At 30.0% G+C, this 15,133-nt stretch overlaps 1 protein-coding gene across 2 annotated transcripts in view; it reads right to left on the reverse strand.

Annotated features, from left to right (window-relative positions):
• Nucleotides 1–15,133, reverse strand: part of LOC136974405 (dynein axonemal heavy chain 8-like) — a 315,206-nt gene that overhangs the window by 86,286 nt on the left and 213,787 nt on the right. For both annotated transcript variants that reach the window (XM_067269272.1, XM_067269270.1), the window contains exons 54-56: nucleotides 11,434–11,540; nucleotides 10,773–10,936; nucleotides 3,121–3,313 (exon numbers count right to left, since the gene is read on the reverse strand). In XM_067269272.1, coding sequence (XP_067125373.1) covers nucleotides 3,121–3,313; nucleotides 10,773–10,936; nucleotides 11,434–11,540 — 464 coding nt within the window. The remainder of the gene's footprint in view (nucleotides 1–3,120; nucleotides 3,314–10,772; nucleotides 10,937–11,433; nucleotides 11,541–15,133) is intronic.

Consider the following 15,133-nt stretch of genomic DNA (forward strand, 5'->3'; position numbering starts at 1 on the left):
CTCGTCTACATCTCCTGTATCGATTAAGTTCACAATTTTGTCAACCTAACGATACAGCAACAGGCTCTTCTCAATTATAATTCTTGGATACCTCCAGCCATAACTTCTTCCGCATTTTGTTTATGCATTTATCAATTAATTCTTGTCAAGCAAAGTCGATATTTCCTATGGCATCCATGATGTTATATTTTTTCCAAAATTGCACAAAACAAACATAGATTTAAGGGAAGTACAGTGCTACGACGAATTGCCACCTTTTGCTGATTGGTTTGTGTTTGGGAATAATCGTATTATATGTGAATCAATGAAATACTGCTTTAATTTGAACCAGTGTAAATTTTGAGCATTTTTTGGTGCCAAGCAGACTGCATTATATTGAATCAGCATTAAGCAAGGCAGTGTTAAGCAAGGTCTTACTGTATTTATCAGAAATAGTCTGTTATCTTCATCCATATTTATTTACTGAAAGTTATTTTATTTTCAAGAAATGATTCTAAAGTTTACTTAAATAATTAAAACTTTCATCTATAATTTTTTCTTACTGACAGAAATTATTTCTTACAGTTTTGAATGTATTAAAAAAGTTATCAGTTTAAACTTTTCTTGTACAGTACATATGATGTTTCAAGTTCTTTAGTACACTATAATAAATATTTCACTGCATTCATAATGATGGTCTAGTCAGTGAGAGTTTTGGAAATAAGACATTTTAACCAATTTTAACATTTATCAGTATGAAAAATAAAATGTACTTTTTTCCCCTTTGGCTTTCAAAAAGTTCATTATAAAAAAAATATATACTTCATTAAATAGAAACATTATTATTTGGGTTATTGGAAATGGAAACTTTTGGAACGTTTAATGCTGTGGATTAAGCAAGTTTCAGAATGACAGTGCAGCTTCTCATTGCATTTAACGTAGGAAAAATCATGTTTAGGACCAATATTCTGAGTGGTTTGTAAAGAGGTTACCATGCTATGTCATTGCTCATAGTTTTCATATTTTCATATAAGTGGAGAAGGTAACTTTTGGCATGATGCTCCTCGTATTTATAACTAATCACTTACAAGGTCTGTCCCAAAAGTAAGTGTACGGATTTTTTATTTAATGACTGTGCAGCTTAACACATCATTAATTGGTATTTTCATGTTGCTAGATATCTTAGCACCATGTCTAGACCTGTTTCAAGTTGACTGATTAAGTCAAATGAGCACAATCTCTGTTTGTGTAATATAGTGTTTTAACACATCATTACATTTAAAATGGAGAAAAGTCTCAAACAACCTTACACTATCAAAGTTTTGTATGAAACTCAAGAAATCTGCAACAGAGGCATTTTCAGATTTAATTGAAGCTTATGGAGATGCCACTTTATCCAGAAATATGGTGTTTAGATGGCACAAAGATCCAGGGTAAATATGATGCTTATCATTTTTTTCGATAGCCATGAAAATGTGCACAAAGAATGCACAACCTTCAGGAGAGACAGTTAATCAGGCCTTCTACAAAGGTGTCTTGGAACTACTTTGAAAAAGGGTCAAGCAAGTCCACAGGGACATTGCAGAAGATTGGATGCTGCACCATGATAATGCACCTACTCACACAACACTATCAATTTGAGAATTTGTGGCCAAGAAAAATCCCCATACTCTCACAACTTCCCTACAGCCCATACCTAGATCCATGTGACTTCTACCTATTCCCTAAGATAAAATCCAAGTTGAATGGTCATCACTTTGGGACAGTGGAAAACATCAAAAACGTTGTAAGATGAACTAAACACCTTTACGGAAAATGACTTCAACTGCTGCTACAACCAGCAGAAAAAACTTTGGAACCACTGTTGACCTCGCAAGGGTCGTATTTTGAAGGAGATAATTTGTAGTTTGATGTAACTTTTGTGTACTTTAAAATAAAAAATCAGTACACTTCTACAGTACAGCTCTAGAATTTTTTAATAAAAACAATGTAAAAAAGTATATCATTATATCACTGACATGGCCATGCACACAAGGGCTTTCAGATGTTTAACCTCTATTTAAAATATAAGTTAAACATCTGAAAGCCCTGTGTGCATGGCCATGTCAGTGATATAATGATGTGAAAGTGTGTGTGTAAAACATGTGATAAATGACAAAGCAAATAATGATCAAATCACTTGATTAGACGAATGAGTTGACAGAGAACGGAATGTCTGTCACAGAGACAATTATATACTGATATATTTACAGCGTCTCCTTTCTTGTTCAAACTTCCTGCGCAAAATTTAATATATACATATAATCCCAATTAAAACTAAGATAATTATAATTAAACTTAACCTAATACTATTACTACTAGAAAGAGGAAGGGAAGGATAGTTAGAAAATCTACCAGTAGCTAAATCTGTGGGTTCTGTGATCTGGGTGAATATTGATGTTGAACACTTCGTGCATGGTGAATGTACAATCCGTTAGCATCTGGGGGGTCCAAGGCAGTTATTAATAAATATGTGCTGAGGCAGTTCCTTGGACCTCTCCAAAACAGCTATCTCAATTATTTTCTTGTCTCTGTTGGTCCTTTCTTTCTCTCACCCTCAGCCTTAGACACAGTCCTCCAGTCACTCTCACTTAACCTTTCTCCTCAGTGGTGAACCAAAAAGTGTCTTTCTTTCTCACCTCGTGTCTATCAGTAGCTTTGGGCAGGACCCCCCTCCTGTCCCTTTTGTAAACTGGCCAATCAGGACCCACAAATAATACAGCTCCTGTCACGTGACAGGAAAGGGTTAAAAAAGGAAAAAAGAAAGAGGTTCTTAGTCTATATACAGTACAATTATATACAACAAAATGGCAAATAGCCACAATGATATACTTTTTTTACATTGTTTTTATTATTATATTATTATATTGTTAAAATTATTAAACTATGTTGTTAACAAAAAGTAATGCAGCTTTTTAAAACTACACCCTTTTAAAAAATCCTTTGTATGATTATAAAAGCATGAAAGGAAAATTCTGTTCTCAGTATTTCAAAAAAAGTTAAATTTTTAAATTATTTTGGAAAAGCACATAATTATAATTTTAGTATCAAATATTAATACATGTTACAAATTCTTTTATTAAAAACTTTTTCAAAATTTACCTCTTCGTATATTTTTGGTATTTCATACATATCATCTGTTACTTCCGTATCGTCTGGTATGTCTGGTTCATCTTGCAAGAAATCTACAAAATAGGCTTCTTCTGGAATGGAAATACTTTCACCTTCAAGAAATTCACTTGCAACTTGTTTAATTAAATCATCAAACCACTCTTTATCCAGGTCATTAGTAAATCTAACATTTAAAAAAATCTATTATCTTCTTAATAACTTTAATTTTAATTTAATCTAAATTTTATTTGAATTTAAAATGATCAGTAAAATTAATCAAATTAACCATACACAAAACAATTATTTGACACATTAAAATATGGTAATACCTCACCTTATGTCAGTAATTGATTCCAGGAGACATGACTTAAATCAAAAATCAACCCAAGTCAAAAAATGCCCTGAAAAACTATTTAGACCCTCTATAAACCCATAATAAGCATTCACCTTAAATACACATTAATTAATGCTAAGTTAAAGAAAGAACAAAAAAATTAAAACATACTCAGTCCTCTCAATTTATGGGAAAAGTTTATATATTTATATATATATATACACAGTATATATATATTGGGTTGTTCAAAAAGTAATTTCGATTTTTTACCACGGGAGGAATTAGTTGTATTTTTACATGCCAATTTCATTTTAAACCATATTGTCATACATATTTTGACAGCTGACATTTCAAGGCTTATTTGTAAAAAATTTTCTTTGATTCTGTGCAATTGTTTTTATTTGGTGTCCCATCAAATATGAAAAATCAAAAGCAGCATTTTCAGCATATTTTGCTTTTTTATTCCAAGAAAATAAAAATTTTGTTTGAGAAAGAAAAAAATTGTGTGACGTATGTAGATGTGTTGACAGAATGACAGTGCCAAAACTGGTTTACAAAATTTCATTTTGGCAATTTCGATATTGAAGATGCACCATGTTCTGAAAGACCAGTTGAAGCTAATGAAGATGAAATAAAGGTATTGATTGAAGCAAACTGCTGAATAACAACATGAGAAATCGCTAAGAGATTAAATTTGTCAAATTGAACTGTTTATGATCACTTGAAATGACTTGGTTTTGTTTCAAAGCTCGATATATGGGTTCCACAAGTTCTTAAAGAAAGAGATGTTGTCTTTGGTGGGATCTTATGGAAATTTTTTTTGAGCTGCTACTAGACAATTTCATGACTAATTTGAAAGTGTATCACCATCAAATGGACAAATTGAGTGATACCATCAAACAGAAAAAGCCATAATTGATCAACAAAAAAGGTGTGGTGTTTCTCCGTGATAATGCCAGATCTCACACAAGTTTGGTAACTTGTCAGAAACAGTTATAGCTTGGATGGGATGTACTACCACATCCACCATATTTGCCAGATCTGGAACCCTCGGATTATTACTTGTTCCGGTCTTTACAATATTTTTTTAAATAGTACAATCATTTGAAGTAAACATTTACTTCAAATAAGGATATCAAAAATCACTTGGATTAGTTTTTGTAAGCAAAGATCAAAACATAAATGTGCAATCATGCTACTACCAGAAAAATGGCAACAAATATTTGACCAAAATGGTCAATATAAATAAATTACCATTTACTGTTAGCTCTTGCTAAATACTTTTTAATACTGATTGTTTTTTCTAGTTTTCTCCAAAAATTGATCATATAACTCTTAATCTACATTAATATATTATACGTTGCATAAAATAATCTCACAAGGTATAGTACATTAATGTATTATAATTAAATTAAATATGCTTCTAGCCCAAAATTAACTATACATTAAATGGTTAGAATATTAGTTGTAGTTATAATTAAAAGATCTTTTAATTGATTTGATAAGCCCTTTTAATTATAGCTGTAACTAATAGACTAACAACTTAATAAATGTTGTGCATAATATAATACATTACTTAAATTGAGGAAGTTTTCAAACAAAAGTAAAAATTTGCTGCTTATGCAAGGAGACAAGTTGCCTTAATTCAGTGCTACAATATAACTTGAGTTCACAAGGCATTGCTGTACTTCAGTCAGGAACAAAGTTCTCCTAGTTTAAATTATCTCTTTTTTTTGTGTGAATTATATTTAGTTTATTATCTTTTTAAATTATTACTATTTTTTGTTTTATGTTAAAAATGCCTACAGGTGGTGCTACATGTGAAACCAGAAAGTGAGATGTAAACAGAAATTAATTGATATAAGAAATTAAATCAATATTTTGGGATGATGCTATGACAATATCTAAGTACATTGATGTAACTTCCGAGTTTCAGAGCAATTGGTCAAATGGCCTAAGAGTAGATAGTGAATAAACATCCTCATTTATATACTGTATTTACTTGCATATAGGACGAGGTGTGACTTTAAAGATCAAAATTAATAAAATTAGATTTATTAATAGAATTCTAATTTTATTTCATTTAATGACAAACAAAATATCAAATGCACACATTGTTCTACAAAAATTACTGGCATTTTAAACTTTAAGGAAAAATCTTGTAAAATCGACAACATAATTTGTTCATGTAAAACTGGACAATGGAAAACTTTTTTTGCCAATTCTTAACAATCGAATCCACTTTCCGTCAATTACGCTTATGAGTTTTTCCAAATTCTGATTTCTGAATAATCATCAGTTTTCACATGGGAATGGATTAAAACTTATATCAGGCTCCCGTGTGATTTTGGAATTTCAATCTGAAATTTAATTCAAAAGCTTTGCTTTTCCTATTGCTATTCGTCTTTACTCCTGACAATAAACAAGAATGATGATTCAAATGATCCAGATAAAATACTTATGTTTTTAAATACAAGAGGGTAAGCATTTAGTAAAAAAAGAGAATACGCGGTTCACAAAAATTATTTGCAAAAATGCAAAGAATCTTTCACTCGCACGTATAGGATGACCTAGGAATTTGAAGCTGTGATAAATGAATGAAAACCTCTTCTTATATGCGAGTAAATATGGTATATAGATTTTCTTACAAACAAAAAAAAAAGAGAAATATTTTTATTTATTATTTATTTTGAAAACAACTGACAACATTGTTGTAAAATGTTAATAAACAGCAAAATGCCAAGAGAAAGAAGAGCTAAAGGTTTTTCTCCAAACCCAGAAAAAACTTGTAGTGGTTTCAACCCCTATAAATTAATTTTATTTTTGTTAACAAAGAATAAAATATTTAAGACTGCCTATAATTAAAAAAGAAACATTCTACATATTTTGTTTCTTAAAAATAAAGTAAACAAGTAAAATGGCAAAGCCATATTTGAGACAAGACTATGTCTCGGAGACTCGCTACTAAGCAGGATCACTTTGACGCTCAAGGCAGGTCTCATTCTCATTCTCCAATCTTCTTTGGTATTGCTGGTTTTGAGCACGATCATTCAAACTTTGCCTGCCTTGGCCACAGCCACGACCACAAGGTCATCCACAATGCATTTTTGCTGAAATTAACATATCCAATGTCGAAATTTCTCTCCGTTGCCTGTCGCCCCAGATTGAATTTTTGTCAATGCCTAATTAAAATTACCCATTTCTAAAAAAATAAACCTGGCAATCATATTGTCCAAAATTATTTTTTTTATTTTGCACAAATATATATATATATATATATATATATATTAATAAATGTAAAAAGAAAACAAATTATATTTCAAAAGTTAGTTTTAATATAAAATTATAAAGACTAGTGCCATCTACTTTCAAAAGCATTCCAATGCTGAAAAGAGATATCTCAGGTCAACCGGTCAAGGTCATCACATGGCGACCAGAGATATGTCAGGAATAACACAAGATAGGTAAATGGGTTTTTTCAGAGATTCGTTTATCAAAATTTGATTTTGCAACGTTCGCATTTCCAACTTCCCAATGAGCAACGCATATGCAAATCTCACACTACTTCCTGTTTGTAGAGAGAGTCGCCATTTTTTATTTTATTTTGACTCAGTTCTCAGTCCTGACTACCTACAAGTCTGATTTTTTTTATGCGCGCATGATTTGGGCAAATTGCAACTCTTGACATGTACTCCTTCACACCTCTAAGCTGGTTTCCCAGCTGGCAGTATGATTTTATAAACAAGACATAGTCTTGTCAAAAATAAAAAATAGGCAAAAGCTACTTGCTAAAACAAAGAAGGCATCTGTCTATCCCTGGGGCTTCATAAATCTCTCAGCAGCCCTGTTAATAAAGTTAATTTTGGTTTTAGTTGCTTGAAAACCAATCTAAGTTGAATCAACACAAACTGAGGTATTACTGTGAATGTTATTTATCATCATTAGAAATAAAACAAACTGTATGAATTAAAAAAACTATACTACATAAACCAAGTTTCACAAAATTAATGATATTCATTTTGTGAAACTTGGTTTATGTAATTTATATTTTATGAATGACATGAAGATAACTGAGATTCCAAAGTAAAAATATATAAAAAAAAGAGATTTACTTTCATTTTCTATTAAAATTACTTTTGCAGTATAATATTAATTATTCTTATTTTCTAAGTAAAAATACTCAAAATTAATATCTTTCATTAACTTTTTATTCAAACAAGTATTAAAAAATTTTAAAATACTTATCAATAAAGGTATTTTATTAATTTTTAAAACTTTTGAATTAAAAAAGATAATTAACAAAAATGTACAAATTTTCTTGTAAACTGTAGTTTACGATCCATATTTCTAAAACATATATGGTATATTAATGTGACTTTTGTAAATTTTTTGTGAAGTGAATGTGAGTATTTTGGCCAATACCAAGTAGTGTGAATGATTTATTTGTGACTTTGCTTGACAAATATTTGGTAATTGCCATTTCCCACTTGTGACATCAAGGTGCCTGTAATGTCATACGTGTCAATGCAAAATGGTATAATGTAAATGTGAGATCGCGGGTTCAAAAGGGCGCTAATTAATTAAATAAATCATAAACTTTATTGAAAAATTTGAAATAATATTCTATAATTTTTGATAATGATTCAAAAGAAGCTTCTGTTGAAATAACTTCCTGGTCAATGACGTCAAATACATCAAGAACTTTTGATTTCGTCTGTTTGGATGAAAATCGCTATTGTTAGCTTTAAAGAATTATATGACTATAATCAACAGTCGATATAGAATGTTATGTAATAGAAATAATGTCAAGTCAAATTAAGACATTATAGAAAATTATTAAAATAATAAAATGTAAAATCCAAAGTATTATCAAAAATCAACGGAAATAGACTTCCTTTCCATTGACAGAGTTGAGATGAATCATAGAACAAGTCTTGGCCGGCTGCAGGCTGCTAGGCCCTATAAAAGGGAGCCGTTGTAGCACCAAATTGTGCAGTCCTGAGAATAGGAGAAGCCATACTGTAATTAGGCAGTTCACCAGAGGAATAATTAGAACCTGAACCGGCCATATGGCTAGATACAGCGCAGTTCCAGAAGTCTGAAGTAAAGACCGAACTAGCCATACATCTTGGCACAGTCCATAGGAGGAAAGCCATTCAAGAGATAGTTATTGGGTGCAGTTCCCGCATGTATAGACATTATTAGTATTGTTATATGTGAATATGAGAAGATTACAAGTTCTTCAAATACGACTTGCTATAAGAAGTTGCTGAGGTATTGATTGTTAGATATTTGTAGACTCTCTCTCTACACGCGAACTAGGTATAGATTAAGTTAGTAATAAGATAGATTAAGAGGTTAGGTTTAGATATAGTAGGTCAAATTATGTTTTGTTGCGTTTCATGTTTTTATAATATTGTTTGTGATTTGCATTTAATGTATATTCCTATTTTAGTTTATATTAAATTTGTTTATTATTTAAATGCATGACTCCTCATTCTACCGCTCGCTTGACGCTCTCGTATTTTGCGAGTCGAATTACTACGTGTGTTATTCCACATGTAACAAAACCAAATAACTGGTGTCCAGGAATCCTGACGTTAAGGAGAATGTTGATTTTGCGATCATCAATCTCCAATCTTTTATCTTAAAGTCCCTCCTACCACTTCAGAACCGTAAGGTAACCATCTCCTAAATTGGGTATGACAACTGGAGGACTGTTCTTGCGAACAGGTTTGATTAAGTGTTACTCAGATTCTTCCCATACTTAGACAGGCAACCTCGATTACATTCTCACATAAATTTGTCCTACCTTGTTGAGCTACTCCACACCAACCCTAACCACCTGTTTCTGTGGCATTGTCTTGACAGTAAGGCCACAGTAAGACAAAAATCCATACAATAATTTACTCTTTTATTTTAATCAACAATGCAATATCTACAGATGAACTGGTGAGTTGCTGGACAGAGAATGATGTTGCTAGAGATAATCAGAAATCAGAACTTGAAAAAAGTGTCTCCTTGTCTCTGTTGAAGGATATATAGGTTAAAGATCACACTGTGGTGCCCCTCTGCACTACACACTCCTTGTTGGTATAATGTGTCAAATTAAAGGGGACAAATCAAAGACAAAGATTTTTAATTCTCACAATGAAACAATGCTTGGCAAATAATCATATGTTTACACACATGCTTGCCATGTGACAGGAACTTCAGCAAATACTTTGGTGAAAGACAACTATTTGGCAATAACAAATACCAAACATGTAGCTGCCTTTACATAATAAGAAAATAAATATAAAATCTCTTATAGACTATGAAATCATGACAAAAACTATTTCAATTGCCTCTATCAAAATTTTGATTTTCAAATTTCTGTTTTTGCATTCATTTCAAATTTAGTTATAGAAATATTAGTAAGTCCTTTTCGTATAAAAATGAATAGAAGTTTTATATTTTTGTAAAAATACTAGAAATGTTGTACACCCAATTATGTTCTGATAATACTAAAATTCAAGTTAGCAGTGGTTATAATAAGAGATAAAACAACTGATGTAAATAAGAACAACTTTCAAAACTTAACACAAGTATACTTATAATGTAAATCAGTTTATCAAATTTTTTTTATTTAGATTTACAGTAGGGAGTCGTTAATCCGAACCCCAGTTATCCAAATCGTCGGTTATCTGAACGCTTTCCAGTCGAACTGTGTCGTGCCGAATCGAACGTTTTTGATACTAGATTTACTTCTAAATTATAATTTTTATGTTTTTATATTCTTCAATATATTTATTTTGTTTGTACAAAATAAAGAAATAATTTTTAATGATACAATAGCATCGATTCTTACTACAAAAATTTTCGTTAGGCTTAAAATCGATGAAAATTCAACACGAAGCAACACGAACGGAGAAAAATTTCAACATCAGACAGGTTAATATATTTTTTCGTACACAATCGGTTATCCGAACAACCTCAGTCCCCAATTGATTCGGATTAATGACTCTCTACTGTACTTCGAAAATAATGACATATTGAATGTGTTAATTTTTTAAAAAATTTAAGATTTTTTTAATGAATAAATGATGAATCTTCAACAAATTTCAAATAAAAATATCCTTTTTTTTTTCATTTAATACTTTATATAAGCAATATGACAAGGCTTTCAGATTTTAGATTATGTATTCATTAATATTTGTTTAATAATTTATTGACTTATTCAAATTAAACATAATTTCTCTAATTCCAAAATGTAATGTTTTTGAAATCAATAAAACATTCATCTACTCATATTTTTGAAAAATTTTACCTGTCTGCAATAACTCTTGTGCATTCATGTTTCCATAAAACTAACAAATCTCTTTTAGTCGAACATTCTTTTCTTTCTACATGCAAAATTCCTTCCCAAATACGAGATAAATCCCTCAAATTGAAAACATAATGAAACTTTGCTGGAGTAGGTAGCATTTTTATCTATAAAATAATCAAAATGAAAATGAGTTCACTTAGAAATTAATTTGATTTTCTTTATACAAATATTTTTACTTTCAGAAGAGCCAGGACCTTCATCAAAAAATGAACTTTACATTTCTTTCTGCATATGTTTGTGTGTTATTTAACATATATTATTATGCAAATTAATATAAAAATAACTTAAAATTAAAATAAAATTTGATTATTTTTGGTCGCGTGTTTCCCTTTCCCTATTTACTCTGTGTTAAAATGACCTCACATTTAATGTTGTTTCATTTAGTGCTTTGTTGTCTAGGAATGTATCCCCACGTTAAGTGGGGTCTTACTGTACTTATAGCTGTCAAATGAGTTTTATTTCATTATGTCTAATATAATTAACCAGTCTAAACAAACACATTTTTATATCAAAAAAGGATATAAATTTAGATTAATTTTAATTTATACAGAAGTGTCTTGTATCTAAATTCATTATTATATGCAAATATTTCAAAACTAACCTTGATTTTTTGCCACAATTTTCTTGTTGTGGAAACAAATTTTGGTACATAATTTACAATCTCCTCGTTAAAACGAGATAAGCAAAAGTAACCACAAGCAATTACTCCTGAAATTTCAAGACAAAATTATGCTATGAAAAACATTTTAAACAAAAGTTCTAATAAAAAATTTACATAATTAGTTCAAGAATTTAAAAAGTTTAAAGATTAAAAAAAAACTTGATTCACTTTTCATTTCTCATTCATTAATTATAAATGAAATACAGTAGAACAGGAATGGCCAACAAGTCGATCGCGATCGACCAGTCGATCGCGAAGCCAATTTCGGTCGATCGCTCGCGATGTCTTGACTTAATGTGTTACACTTGTAACTGAACGCAACGCGTAAACGTAACCCGCAAAAACAATATGCATGCAGTTGTCTGGACTTGTAGAAAACATAGCTATTTAGCTTGAATATTTGGTACTGTCATACGGTAACTTCTTTTCTTTAGTATTAACAATATTATTATTATTATTAATCAATATTATTTATCCACGGTGACAACGTTGAGTTTCAATTTTTCTTTTGTTTAAAATGTAAGTACCTTTTATTTATGTTTTAAATTAAATTGTGACGTTTCTTACCTATCTATTTACTTGATAAGTGAGCATTTTCGGCAACAAACCTCTATATTTTTGGATTTTTGGAAATACGTCAACCAAGAAAAATATCCCAGTATCACCAAATGTAGCGAATATATTAATTTTATTCTTGTTCTAGATCTTCATACCTGTGTGAATTGGCATTTTCATACTTAAAGTTAACGAAGACTAAACAACATTCTGTCCTGACTGATTCCTATACTGAAGACTCATTATTATCATCTTTGTCAGGATATACACCTAATTATGATTTTTTGGTTAGAGACATGTGAACTCAGTCCTCCCATTAATGTTAAGGTAATAAAATAAATTCTAAATCTGTCTTTATCTGTAGCTAATTTGAATTAATAAATATTGTTAATAATTACTCATGTTGTTTTAATTCCCTTAGACGTGAGTTTTTTGGCCCATTAAACAATTATGTTGCTTTTTACGTAGGTAGATATACAGGGTGTTCCAGTACGAGGTGGACTCCGGTGAATTATTGACAGATTAGCAAAAAGTAAGTCTAAAAATCTTATATCATTCTTCCATGATAAATTATCCTGGCCCAAAAAAATCTCGAAAGTGAAATCTTGTAATCAAATTATCAGCCATACTGTGCATTTTTATAACAACTTTTTCATATTTACGAACAAATAGTACCACAACTTATACATTGCAATTGATAAAAAAATTAAATTATATTTTAAGTTACTAAAAATCTATCTTGAAAAAGTATCCAAAAATCGATTTTTTTAGGTTCCGCCTGTACGGAATTAACTCGCAGCTGCAAATATCAAAAGTTGGGTCTGAAAATTTATTTTCTTTATGAGCCTATATCTCGAAAACTTAGTAAGTGATTTAAAAACTAAAAAATAGTTTTGAACATATATTTTGCTTATCTGCCCATAGCTCGCAGAAGTGCACCTCGTACTGAAACACATTGTATAAACATAGTATGTATTTCACACCTCCCCGCCCCATTTAAACTATGCCTATGACAACAAGTCAATCGCGACACATTTTTCAGATAAAAGTAGATCTTATGTACACAAAAGTTGGCCACCCCTGCAGTAGAGCATCGATTATCTGACCCCCAATTAACCGGCTTATCGGTTAACCGACCGCATTCTAGTCGGCAAATTCAAATGTCCGCTAGTGATGTGGCGCTACAATATTTGGTTATGTCTAGGCTACTTTAATACAATTTTGTTAAATTTTTGCATGTTTTAGCTGGCAGCACTGGCTCAACCATGGAAGGGAGGCTAGTATTTAAACCAGGCCTAATGCACTATACTAATAATGTATTTTTTCATACTTTTCAGTTATCCGACCAACCCCAGTCCCCAATTAAGTCGGATAATCGATGCTCTACTGTAATTATATAATAAAATTTTTAAAATTTTATTGCAGTTTCAATATTAATGAAGAGTCTGTTTTATTTTTTGACAAATTTATCATTTGTGAAATATTCATACTAAATAATGGGCAAGAATACATCAATTCATTTTAAAACTGTATAGATAAAGTCTATCAAGTTTCATAAATTGTTTAATTAATATTTTAATGTTTTATTGTTAAAATATTTCTTTTAAATAAATATTTATCAACAATCAAAAAAAATATATATATAATTGTGAAATTTTATGTGATTATAGAAATGTGAGAGCCTGGACTTGACGAAAATTTTTAGATGGAAAAAAAAAATTAGTTTTTTTAAGTAAATCTGTTAAAATTCTTCCCAGCAAAAACTTCATTATATAAACAACAATGTTAGACCCAATATACAATAAGATAGACATCAATCCAAATGTTGAATTCTATCAAGCTAGATATGGCTAAATACTAAATAAATTATGTAACCAATTTGGCATTAGAGGGAAATGTTAGGCACAAACTCTTAATAACTTTAATAATCATAATTTTCAATTAATTAATTTAAATAATTTAGAACCACTGAAAGAAAAAAATCGGCCTGGAGCTGGACTCGAACTCATAACTCCTGCTTACTATGCAGATGTGCTGCCAATTACGCTCCAGGCCATTTTCTTCTTCCAGTGGTTCTAAATTATTTAAATTAATTAATTGAAAATTATAATTATTAATAACAGTTATTATTAAAGTTAATAACAGTTGGCACCTAACACTTCCCTCTAGTGCCAAATTGGTTACATAATTTATTTAGTATTTAGCCATATCTAGCCTGATAGAATTTGGCATTTGATTAATGTCTAAAAACTTTATTGTTAAAGGATGTGAACTTTTTCTCTCCGGATATAGTGTCTCTCAGACCATCTCTATCCAGAATCTGACTGCCTACAAACGCAATCATTCGTGCATGAACAAACATAATTGCCATAACGATTTCTGCATTCTCTAAAACACAGTGGTGTCAGTCCTGATGGGGCATCAAGGAGATGCTGACCCTTCAGTCACAGAAATAATGAATGTGCATTTTTTACTAAATGACAATTAACTACTTCAAGACTTCCAGCAATTTTTAATTAATAAATATTGTAACAATTAAACATTTGATTTGCAATTTTCCAAAAGAAAGAAAGTCCCAATTATTATTTTATATATTACTTGTAAATATAATAAATGCAAAAAGTTATTTGTTTAGTTTATAGAAGGAAATATTAAGTAATTGTTATAATTATTAATAAAAGTTGATTTATGAACAAAAAGCTTACCTATTTCTACGAGATAAATTTTTTTACATTAAATTTAGAATAAACTTAAAGTAGATTTTTAGAGGATATTTTAAATCAAGTAAGTTTTTTAAGAAATATTGATCTTCATTATTCATGAAATAATTATTTTCAAGTTATTTCATAAATATCAATAATAAATGACATAAAAATATTTTTCTACATACATATGCATTTGGTTAAGTTATTTGAATTTTTTGTTTCATATAAATGTCTCTATAGTCTACAGAACAGTTTCAAAATGCATCCTACAAGTGTAATTAAATTTTGTAATTTTAAAATATATATGTATGTAATTAAGAAAAAGTAAATTTATTAGCTAATATTTTAATTTGAACTATGATAGATATATTTGACAATTA

Source organism: Centruroides vittatus, unplaced genomic scaffold, assembly GCF_030686945.1.
Source record: "Centruroides vittatus isolate TY-2023 unplaced genomic scaffold, ASM3068694v2 contig_349, whole genome shotgun sequence".
NCBI lineage: Eukaryota > Metazoa > Arthropoda > Arachnida > Scorpiones > Buthidae > Centruroides > Centruroides vittatus.